This window comes from Aotus nancymaae, unplaced genomic scaffold (genome assembly GCF_030222135.1).
Source record: "Aotus nancymaae isolate 86718 unplaced genomic scaffold, 86718_ANA_hifiasm-v0.15.2.pri h1tg000039l, whole genome shotgun sequence".
Lineage (NCBI taxonomy): Eukaryota > Metazoa > Chordata > Mammalia > Primates > Aotidae > Aotus > Aotus nancymaae.
The window spans coordinates 4,506,006-4,517,772 of NW_026988453.1; the positions used below are offsets into that span (position 1 = coordinate 4,506,006).

Genomic DNA, 11,767 nt, shown 5'->3' on the forward strand with positions numbered 1-11,767 from the left:
GTGTGGAGACAGGAGGGGGCCTGTCACCTAAGGCCTGGGAGCAGATCTGCAAAGGCCCTCTCTGGGTCTCTGAGCCCCGAGTTGGAGTTGGCAGGAAGCGCTGAAGGCCACCTGGCTCAGAGCCTGGCAGAAGGCTATACAAGAGTATGGCCCCAGAGGGAGCCCCTCACTCATCCTGACCCTGTGCCCCAACTCCTTCCTCTCCCAGGGAACCAGGTGTTCTCGGAGGTGACCAGGCTCCTCACCAGCCACACTGGCAACACCAGCAACTCCGAAGACATCTTGTCCTCGGCCTGCTACACCGTGAGGAACCTGATGGCCTCGCAGCCACAGCTGGCCAGGCAGTACTTCTCCAGCAGCATGCTCAACAACGTCATCAACCTGTGCCGCAGCAGGTGGGCGCGGCGCCCCCACGGACTGGGCCCCAGTCGGAGCCCCTCCTCACCCTGCACGGCAGGAGGCAGTCCCGCAGCTCTCTGTGGAGCAGAGGAAGCACTCAGGGCAGGGGAGCTGGGGACGGGGGAGGCTTGAATGGAGAAGTTCCAGAAGCTGAGAGTGCGTGGAGCGAAGGGTCCAGCATCCAGTCCTCCGGGCTGCACAGAGGGAAGAGGCAGCACACTTCCCGCTGGGGGACTCGGGGGCACGGGGTCCTCAGAGGGCCAGCAAGAGGCGTGGGGCAGCAGGTCCAACTGCAGAGGGACTTTATCCCGCTCTGCAGGGCTCCCTCTCCCCAGGACAAGCGCTGGGGACTGGAGTGGAAGAGCACTACCACTTCATGGCCCCCGAGGAGAGTCCTGGGGTGCTCTAGGTGGGCAGGGGCATGGGGTTGTGCCCACTGCATAGGGTGACCAGGCTCACCACACCCCAATGGGGCTCCTCTCTTTTGCACACCTGAGGTCTCCTCTGAGGCTTCCTCTGTGTCCAGGCCCCGGCCATGGGGGTGGGAGGGAAGAGGGTGTTCCTTCTCACGCCTCCTGGAATCTCATCTCACAACTGCGCTTCTCACCTGCCCAGCGCCTCACCCAAGGCTGCAGAAGCTGCCCGACTTCTCCTGTCTGATATGTGGTCCAGCAAGGAACTGCAGGGTGTCCTCAGACAGGTAAGAGCCCAGGACATCTCCCTCTTCTGAGTTCTTCCTGCACATGAGCGGAGTGCCTGGCATATGCTGGGCTCTGGGCTGGGCACTGGGGATACATCCCTGCCCTTCGGGACAGTCTGAGAAACAAAGACACATCTATATGAAAATGAGTGTGGTAAACATTCTCATCAGTCTCTAGGCTCTGGGATCTGCGAGGCATGCTGAGAACATGGTGGGCAGAGGAAACCAAGGAAATGTGTGAGAGGCCTGGGGTGGGATCCTTTAGGAGCAAACTGAAAAGCAGAGTGGGCAAAAAGCACACAAGCCATTTGAGGGCATGGTACGTGCTCTAGCTAGAAGAGTAGGTTGAGGCTAGATTACAAAACCCCTTTAATTTCAGACTGAAGAGCTTGGACCTGTACCTTTGGCCCCAGAGGGCCATTTGAAGTTTTGAATAGAGGGTCTCATGATCAAAGCAGCACTAGAAAGACTAATCCCACACCGCGAGCAAGGCAGGGTGGGCCGAGAAGCCTGCAGGCTGCTGTCCTTGTCTATAATTGAAAGAGAACACTTGAATGATCTGAAGTCCAACCAAACTACACAGCATGACTTCAGCCCTGACAAAAGCCCTCACAGGACCGGGCTGTGAATGTAGATGCTGTGGTGGGAGGAGCCCCACCTCTGTTCTCTGCTGCCAGTGAACATCTGTTTGTAATCTGCGTGTCTTGCAGATTACAGGCAAAATAGGCCACGAAAGCCTTTACAAGTGGCCACACCCTCCATTCTCCTCTCAGAGGAAGGAAGGTGGCAGATGGCAACATGGAGGCGGAAGCCCAGCATCGCCAAAGGGCAAAGGGCCGGCTAAGCCATATGTAGAAATGCATGGTCTTCCCCAGGGTAGACCACAGACCAGTCAAGATCAACACTAAGGTTGAATCCTGCATAGGCCTGTGGCAACCCTGGAGTAAGGGGGATTAAGGTAATAAAGAACATTCCTTACATTCTCTTCTTCAGCATAATTCCATAACTATATTTCTATTCCACAGTTGTGGCTAAATACAAGTTAAATACACGTTGTCTTGTGGTGACATTGGCCTCCTCTCTGTCCTCAACCCCTCCCCACCTAGCCAGGTACAGAGTCCTCTGGGGAATAAGGTCTTGTTGTATGACATCTTCACATGGCCCCTTCTTTCCCATTCCTCGGTGATGAGGATGGACATAAAGTATAGGAGGCAGAAGAAACAGAATAGTGGGGCTGATGAGGCTGCAGCTTTTAGCTTGGAGGCTGTGGTTATATTCACAAAGACAGATCAGATGGGAAGAGGCTGAGAAGGCTTTGAGGTGGGAGTAAGAGAGGTCCCAATTTGGAGAGGTTGGGTTTGGAAGACTTGGATGGGAGTCCAGGCCAGAGGTAATGGGCCTGGCAGAAGGGCCAGAGCTACCATATAGAGTGGAGCTTTGTTCAGGCAGGCAAAGCCATGAGAACCGGCGAGACCACAATGGGATGCATGTGTATGGAAAAGTCTTGAGGGACAGGACAGAAATATGCAGACCATCCACTGGGGACAAGGAGGAGGAGACTGTGCCGGAGGAACTGCGCAGGGCGCCAGCAGGGGCTGAAGACTTGGTGAGAAGAGAAAGCTCTAAGGAAGTCAGGACAGCAGTTCCCAGCACTACTGAGAGGACCAGGGGATGGACGCCGGGAAAGGTCCTGGATCGGGTGCTTCAGAAGTCTCTGGAGCCCTCCAGGAGCACTGCTGACCAAGCAAGGGGAGCCCCATGGGGCCTGCTGCAGCAGGCGGGGCAGCGGGCGGGGATGGATGGGGAGGTGCTCAGAGGAGACGCTGCTCACTGCAATTTGGCCTGGAGAAAAAGGAGCGAAAGAGTGGGTAAGAAGAGATCTGTTTAAAGACAGAGGGGACCCAAGCATCTCTGTCATGGGAGGAAAGGGAGTTGGCAGAGAAGGGAGAAGGACGGGGATGGAAGACAGGGAAGCCTGGGGACCGGTTGAGTGGTCTGGGGCAGAAGGAGGCATAGCTCTTCCTCCAGCACAGCAGGGGACAATAGGGAGGCCAGGAACCCATGGTGACCAAAGATGGTTGGGGAAACCTGAAGGTTACAGCAAAGAGTGGCCCTTGTTCTCCATGTGACAATATAGTCCTCCTTTCTAACAGCACTGCAGTGAGGGTGGGCTTGGCAAATGGCAGCTGCCAGGTAGACAAAGGGAGCAGGGAGGCAGGTGAGGAGGACCAGTGAGAGCCTCCTCCCGCTGTGTGATGCTGGTCCAAAGCACTGAGCTTACCTCAAAGCACAAACAGAGCCCACCCCTGGCCTAAGACACACACAGAATCCACTGACATCACCCTCGGTGGGAATTCCCTTCTACCTGATGCCTTTGGGAGCCAGCATCCCCATTCGGTCTCCAGTCCTCCCTCCAGCTGCGTTTGACAACAACCTTGGGCATCATCTAGTTGGTGCTTCTGTTCCCAAAGTGACTTCACATCCACCACGCATTGAGTTGTCACAAGCACAGGTGAGACAGGCCACATGGCTTGTGTCCATTTTGCTGAATGGGAATCAGGGTCCAAGGAGTTTGTCTTGATTCAGTGAGTCAGGGCAGGAGCCAAGCTCAACAGGAATGAGCATGCAAATCTGCAGAGGAAAAACAGCATCATGTAATACATGCCGCGTAAAGGCGGCAGGAGCAGGGCTTCAAACCAGCTGCTGTTTCAGATCCCCTATGCCATCTCCCCTCCTGTTCCCACAGGTCGGTGATGGCTGGCTTGGCTCTCAGAGCTCAGGGCTGGCAGCAGAACCCTCTTCTCAAGGGCACCTGAGTCTATTGCTGCATTCACATTATGCTGTCCACATTCACTCGGAAGCACGTATTGAGCACCTGCTGTATGCTGGGAGGAATAACAGGAACAAGACACGGTCTCCACCCAGTAGCTGCTCAGGGGCTAGTGGGGCTGGAGGTGGAGAACAGACAAGTAAACAGAACCTTCTAGCACAGCAGCTTCTCACCAGTGCTAGCCCCTGCTCCTGTGTTTGAGAAACACTGGGCATGTCCTCTCTGCCCAAGAGGTCTTGTCAGAGTTGTTAAAAAAAAAAAAAAAAAAAAAGGCCAGGTGCAGTGGCTCATGCCTATAATCCCAGCACTTTGGGAGGCCGAGGCAGGTGGATCATGAGGTCAAGAGATCAAGACCATCCTGGTCAACATGGTGAAACCCTGTCTCTACTAAAAATACAAAAATTAGCTGGGCATGGTGGCGCACACCTATAGTCCCAGCTACTCAGGAGGTTGAGGCAGGAGAATTGCTTGAACCCAAGAGGCGGAGGTTGCAGTGAGCCGAGATCACGCCATTGCACTCCAGCCTGGGTAACAAGAGCGAAACTCCGTCTGAAAAAAAAAAAAAAAAGATAGAGATGGTCAGAGGGAAGAACAAAGGACAACTTCTCTGATCTGCTGTTGGTTGCTGCTCTGTTTAAAAATGAATGAGTACCAGCCTACATCCTCATGCTTCAACTCAGGTTTTTACAAATGCAAGTAGGAAATTCAAACGTGCCAGTGGAAGTTCAAACACATTTCACCAACTCTTGGAGAGTTATTATGTTTGGTTGCACATTTAACGAGGCCGGTTTTAGCCCTGACACACGTACATATCGGTAAGAGCAGAGGCTGCATGAGCCGAGGATGCTCTGGGAGGGCGGTGGGCAGTGTCTGACCCGCAGCAAGCCCCACACAGTTTTGTGTCATTTGGTTGCTGTTTCTCCCTTGCAGCAAGGATTCGATAGGAACATGCTGGGAACCTTAGCCGGGGCCAACAGCCTCAGGAACTTCACCTCCCGATTCTAAGAGGCTATCCAAGCAAGTTGGCTTGCAGGTAAGAATCGCCCCATCCCCAGGGCAAGGAATGCCTTCAGGACGACTGTGACAGCCTCAGCCTGTCTCAGAGACAGGGGCGAGGCCTGTGCTCCCAGGACACAGAAGCCTCCTTTCACCTGGCTCTGGCCAACACAAGCAGAGCCAGGACATTAGACACCCCTAACATCCCACCCTCAGGATGTTAGGGGTGTCTAATGTCCTAGGAGTGTCGGAGGGGTCAGAGGGTCTGAGCAGGACTGCTAGGTACAGATGTGCAGGTTGTACACTGAACAACACAGGTGGTACCATTCACATGAGCTACAGTGAGTTCTGCAATACGGATAACTGGAGTTCTAGAATATGTCATTCTGGGTTTGCTCATCCACAGCTCACTTTTTTATCCTTTCATAATTCACTTTCCAGTCTCTGCACGTGCCCAGTATGGACAAGCTTATTTCCAGCTGATGATTCTAGGGCCCAAAAACTCAGAACCAATCCTATGACAAAGGCTTGCAAACCTTAGTGTTCATTGGAGGCATTGGGTTGCTTGCTAATGTGCACACGCTTGGCCTCAGCCCCAGCTGTTCTGACTCCATAGCCCTGGAGTGGGATCCAGGAAAGTCTATTTTTAAACAAGCATCTAAAATGTTTCTGAAGCAGATAAGCCGAGAATCACAAATAGATACTCCAGCCAGACATCATCACTCCTAGAGAGGGGCCTCAGAGGCAGCCCAGCGTGGCACCATCTGAAAATAGCCTGGGGTGAAGACAGGCTCTCCTGAGCTGAAGGGGACCTCTGAGCCCCAACTGTCTGCCGGCACCCCCCACCCCAATCCCTGGTGGGGAGAGAGGACTGTAACTTTGGTCTGCGTGAAGGTTAAATAAGACTTCAGGTATCTTCTCCTGGTAAACAAGCTGTAGCAGCTTGAAGGCAGAAAAGGAGAATGATTCAATTTGGCAAATCCTTAATGAACACCACCTTCATGCTTAGTGCAGGACAGCATGGGCAGGGGACAGTGGGGCAGGATGCCAGACAAAGCTGACAAGCTTCTGAATCCACAGGGCAATCTATAAACATGTCTAGGGCAGCCTTGAATCCAGCCTCAGGCCAGGGCACACTTGGGCAGATGTGAGAAGAGGGTGGCAGTACAGGCTGGGAATGTGCTGTGGAAACATGTCACTGTAAACGCTAACTGGAGGACTTCTCCTTTTCCAGGAAGATATGACCCAGCTGAGATGGCCTCAGTCCTCTCTGGATGGGTTAGTCTGTCCATCCTATGCAGTATTTGGAAAAGTTCACACGCAGCTGAGAAGAAACCTGGAAACTGTGGATAATGGAAATATTTTTAGGTTCTTTTTTCCTTGGGGGAAATGGCAGGCAATGGGGGTTAGGGAGGTCGGGAGGGGGCTTTCTTGAGTTAAAGGGGCTTATATGTAATATTTCTTCCTCTGAGAAATGGTATATATATATGTGTATAATGTAAGTGTGTGCATGCGTGTGCGCGTGCATGTGTGTGTGAGAGAGTGTCTTAAAGCATAACCGCAAACTGCAAAAAGCTAGGGAAGCTATTTTATTGCAGCTCATAAGGTGGTGAAAAGGACTCTCCACTTTCCTACTCATAGGCAAGGACAACATGTGCTTTTTGGTGAGCTGCTCATAGTTCCTGAAATGTATGGTGCCAGGGCAAGGGGCATCTCTGCAGTCAGGCCCTTGGAGGAGTCCTGCAGGCTTCCTACCAGCGGTCTCCAGGGGTACAGGAGGAACTGGGGCTGGGCCAGCCTCCCCCCTTACAAGGCTGCTTTCCAAGAAGGGAAGTCTGGTGTATCTCATGGGAAAATCTGGTGTGTCTGATAATGCCAGCCCTCAGGCCGTGCCACAAGGACTGAGGTTGGGCAGGTGTGAGGCTCCAGAGGACGGCAGGACACGCTTGCATGCTTTGCCAAATGAGGCTTGCTCAGGGGAGTAGGAGCTGAAAGGTGGTGCCTGGCATTTTCTTGGGCTGTGTGCCCATCAGAGCAGGCTCAGCCTGCAAAGGCCCTGCATTCAGAGGTCTTGTCATCTACTTGTTGCAGGAGAAAGAAGGTAAAAAATGATTTATTATTATTACTTTTTAACCAAAGCTATTTTACTGCAGCTCTTCCCCAGGAGCTGTTCTGAGAATGGCTGTTTGGTCTTCGTATTCCCAGTGGCATGGAGAGGGGAACAGGCGGGGTTGGGCATATACCAGGCTGGAATACCAGCTTCTAGTGGGATGGAGTTGGAGGTAGAAATGAACCAGGAAGATGTTTCCACCAAGCCTGCTGTGAGTCAAGTGAGGGAGTGTTTGGGGTCCCAGGAGTCTTGGAGGTGGGGAGTTTGGGTAGACTAGGAAAGGAAAGTGCCATATCAGAGTACCGACGAGCCCACAGCCCAGCCAGGGGCCGCCCCCCACTTCCCCTGAACCCCAGCTGTCCTGGCTCCACTCTGTGGAACCCCCAGGAGATGTGATAAACAGGTCCATTAGGGGCATCAGCCACATTGAGCACCCAGACTCTGTGCACTTCAAATGAGCAGTAGCAGGAGGGCTCCCGAGGGCCTTATGAGGAAACCCATGTGGACAGCCCTTGGTGTAGACTAAGATCAAGCAGAGCCCAGCGCTCCCAAGTCTTGCTCCTTCCAGCCTTCACCTCCGGGCTATCATTGCTGGTGTTGGAGAGGAATTAACTTCCTGGTCTGTGCCCTTCTCTAGAAAAATATAAGATGCTCCTCCTCCTCACTCCTTCTCAGCCTCCTCCCAAGTCTCCTCTTCTGCACCACCCCCAAGTCCAAACCCACCTCTTGCCCCAGCAATCAGAACTAGAAAACACCAATGTGGACTCAGAATGACAACTGAGGGTGAGAAGCCAGACATGTGAGGATGCTGTCCTCTGAGAGGTGTCCCTGGCCATCAGCCAGCTATGCTGCAGTGCTGAGGATCTGTCACACCCTCCCTTGCTTCTGCTCACACCAGGAGGCCCATCCTGGCCCACCTCTCCCTCTCGGGGCCCCACGTGGGAGGCTGGTCTCCCTGGACTGTCCTGGGCATAGGTTTCAGGGTGCCTCCTCTGCTGGCATCAGAACCCAGAGGAATTAATCTCCTAAAAGAGATTTGTGGCACACCAATCTGTGCCGGGCAGTGTCCTAAGCACTTAGACCACATCAAGGAAGAAAACAGACCACATCCCTGTCCTCATGCAGCTTATGTTTTCCTGGAGGAAAAAGGAGACATGAGTCCTTGGCTTTAGGGCTCCTCCAGGTGGGGGCTGTACGGCCTGTCAGGGCGGGAGGGAAATCCATGTGAAACTTACCAGCCCAGGAGGGAGCCCCTTCCCCTTAGCACTGCCCTGGCCTCCTGCAGCCCCTCACCTCACGTTCCTCCCACCCCCACAAGATGAAGACCCCAGTGGGCCCAGCCCCTGCCCTGGGAACAAGGCAGCTTCCCGGGCCTCAGGGGCTCAGGTGTACAGTTAGGGCAGGCTTGACTCTGGTGATCTCACCCGTTTCCTCTCAGGCCAGCTCAGGTCATCTGGGCCTCTGACCCAGGCCTGTCACTTTGGAAGGAGCAAAATCGAGAGGGGCTTTTCCTAGAGAAAGAGACCAAGGAATTTGCCAGGCTTCATCTTAGCCAACACGTGTCTTGGGATTTTAAGTCCACATTGGCCTCACACTACCAGGACCAATACCCAAAATAAGAAGTTCCAATTTGGGGCCAAATGAGGAAGGACACAGACTCTGCCCCCACCCTGACCCTGGGACCTCCTGTGCTTAAGACAAATCCAGTCACTGGCCACCAGCCACCTCTGCAGTGGGGACCACACCAACAGCCCTGACTCCACATTCCTCCCAGGGACCCAAGAGGCGGTGACCTTGAAACCTGGCTGAGAGGTGGATGGCTGGGAGGACCCAGACTGCGGCCAGGGGTGGGCAGGGAAGGGAAGCCCAGGGCTGCTGTGAGGGACCTGGGAGCCTCCCTGTAGCCCATCCTTCCCTTGCTTCATGCTTGTAGAAGAACCTTGTGCTGGCCGGGCCCAGTTTCCTTGTGTGATACACGAATGTATTTGCTTTTTTGGAAATATAGAAAATCAATAAATTGCTAGTGTTTCTTTGAACTTTTTCGAGGAGTGGATTCTTTGCGGTGCTGTTGAGGGATGAAGGGGCTACTCATTTCCTTCCATGATCTCCTCTTATGGACCCTGTATCAGGCAAGAATTGAGGAGGCCACCCGAGGGCACAGGGACAACACTACCCCCGGACACCTGCACATCTGAGCGAGCACCGTAGCTCACATATGGTGAGCACATCTGAGCCTCACCATAGCTCCATGATGCTAGGATTGTAAAGTGAGACTTAGGGAGGGAACAAACGCCCCCAGGGTCCCACAGCTTATACATGTCCTCAAGCCTGAACCCGTCCAGGTGGTGTATCTGTAAGAAAGAGAAATCCAAGGATGAAGGTCAAGGAGTTGATATTTATTTAGCTTTATTTATTTATTTGTTGAGACAGGGTTTTGCTCTGTTGCCCAGGCTGGAGCACAGGGATATGATCATAGCTCAAAGCAGGTTCAACCTCCTAGGCACAAGGAATCCTCCCAGCTTAGCCCCCCACTATGGGTCTCACTATGTTGCCCAGGCTGGTCTGTAACTCCCGGACTCAAGTGATCCTTCTGCCTTCGCCCCTCAAAGCACTGGGATCCCAGGCACGACCCACCGTGCCCGGCTGGAGCTGATGTTTATTGAACGCCTACTCTACCTGGGATCTGTATTGTGTGCTGGAGAGTCACAGAAACAAAGGATGTGATGGGCCCCAGCCTCAAGAGTCTCATAAGGGACAAGACAAACATAGGGAAACTGAGGCACACGTAGTAAATTCCAAGTGATGGTGTGGACGTAACCACCATGGGCCATCAGTGCCAGTCATGGCCACCTGGGTAGAGAAGGCCAGGATGCTTGAGGAAGGCTGACGTGAGCTTTTCCCAACTTGAAAGGGTGGTGACTGGCAAAGCCTCTCTACTACAGCCCATGGCCCTGACCTCCTGGACCATCCCGCAGAGAGGCCAGGGAGAAGGAACTGTTCCTTCTGTGGCTTATCTGTGGCCTGGACTGTTAAATACATGAGGCCTGGGACATCCAAAAAATGTTCTGAAACCTGAAAAATATGTACTGGATCCAAAATGTGAGATCAAGGTACAAATTTACAATCATCAGATGTTTAGATTGCTAAGCTTTCAGCGAATATATAGCATGCACGCAGAAATACGTAAACTGAAAACGCGTGCAGCTCAGTGAAGTTTCACAAACGAATAGCATCCAACCGAGAAAGAGAACATCACGGCACCCAAAACCCTGCTCAGAGCCCTTCAGATCACCGTCCTCCTCCCCAAGGGTAACCACTGCCCTGACTTCTAACACCACAGATTCACATTGCCTGTTTTTGAACTTTATTTAAAGGGAGTCGATAGTAAGTCCTTTTTTGTGTCTGCCTCTTTTATCTCAACAATATGTTTGTAAGATTCATTTATTCCTCTTGCAAGTTCCGATCACTGCTGTATAGTAATCCATGTGTAACTGCTACCATGCAAAATGCAATATGACATCACCACCATTGTGACATCTATTATTTACAAACAACTGGAAACAAAGCGTGGATTAGTTACCTCACTTCCTAAAAATTCCCACGTGTGATATAATTACTGGGAAATTACAACTAACAGGAAGGAAGTTAGATTTTATGTGGGATGTGGGTGCATTTAACGTGCAGGAGTGCCAAAAAGCTACAGATGTATCAATTCCGCTGTCCCTGGCCAAGCAGGAGGCAGGCCCTCTGGCCCCTTCAGAGGACTGTCCGATGAGAGCGAGAGGGTTCAGGAACAGATGGGCGAGACCAAACTGGGAGGCACCGGGAGCAGCTGGCGGCCTAGACTGTGGCAAGGAAAAGGTCTCGGGGTCCTGGAGGCTGAGTCTCCCAGACCCCATGTCCAGGCTGCTGCCAGGTCTCTCTGCCCTGAGCTTCAAAGCCATTTCCTCCTGTTGCCCTTGGAAGTATTCTGGCCCGGAAGCTGATTCTCTGCACGAAAGATAAAGCATTCATTGTGTGTCACTTTTTGGAATGCAGTGCGTTCTGTTGTCCAGCACAGTTGGAGAAAAGAGTGAACAGAAGTCGTTAATCATAACCATAGTCTTTTTACTTGAGGGGAGCCGCACATTAACCCCTTTCACTTTCAAAGCCTTAGGGTGTTGGTTTGCTGTTTTGATCTTTACTTCCTTCTAGGGGAGACAGGCAGCACCCAGAGTATTACATTTCAATTTATAGATGAGGAAACTTAGACCCAAAGAGAGAAAGTGACTTACTCAGAGTCACGTAGCAAGTTTGTGGCAGAACCAAGTCTGAGACTCAGGCCTCCTGTGTCTCAGCCCAAGTCTGCTCTGGTCAACTCACATGAGCCTGCCCAGCTGTCAAAGTGTTAGAACATGTTCAGAGAGGCCTGACACAAAGGCGATACTGTGCATAACCAAATCTTTAGTGAATCAGAAGCTCACGGCACCTCGAGGCATCGTAAGATTACACATCGTATGAGCTGTGGTTGCTGTGCAGACATGCCAATAAATGCAGAATTCTGATAGATGGAAAATCAGATACCAGAAACTACAGTGTGAATCACCTCATCTGGGGCTGGTGGTTTGGTTAATTATAATACAGGGGTAATGAGGCCAGGGCCACAGAGCGAAAAATACCTCAGGGACTCCAGCTGGTATCCTCCATCCTCACCCATCATCCTGCAGACCTCGGCAGAGTGTGAATGTCACCA

The 11,767-nt window shown here is 52.4% G+C and overlaps 1 protein-coding gene across 1 annotated transcript in view; it reads left to right on the plus strand.

The window, feature by feature from the left end:
• PKP1 (plakophilin 1) overlaps positions 1–9,071 on the plus strand; it is a 50,077-nt gene extending 41,006 nt beyond the window's left edge. Inside the window, exons 11-14 of the mRNA XM_012459525.2 lie at positions 209–395; positions 1,015–1,099; positions 4,860–4,962; positions 6,160–9,071. Of these exons, the coding sequence (XP_012314948.1) occupies positions 209–395; positions 1,015–1,099; positions 4,860–4,934 (347 nt within the window). The 3' untranslated portion in view covers positions 4,935–4,962; positions 6,160–9,071. The remainder of the gene's footprint in view (positions 1–208; positions 396–1,014; positions 1,100–4,859; positions 4,963–6,159) is intronic.
• Positions 9,072–11,767: the final 2,696 nt, after the last annotated feature.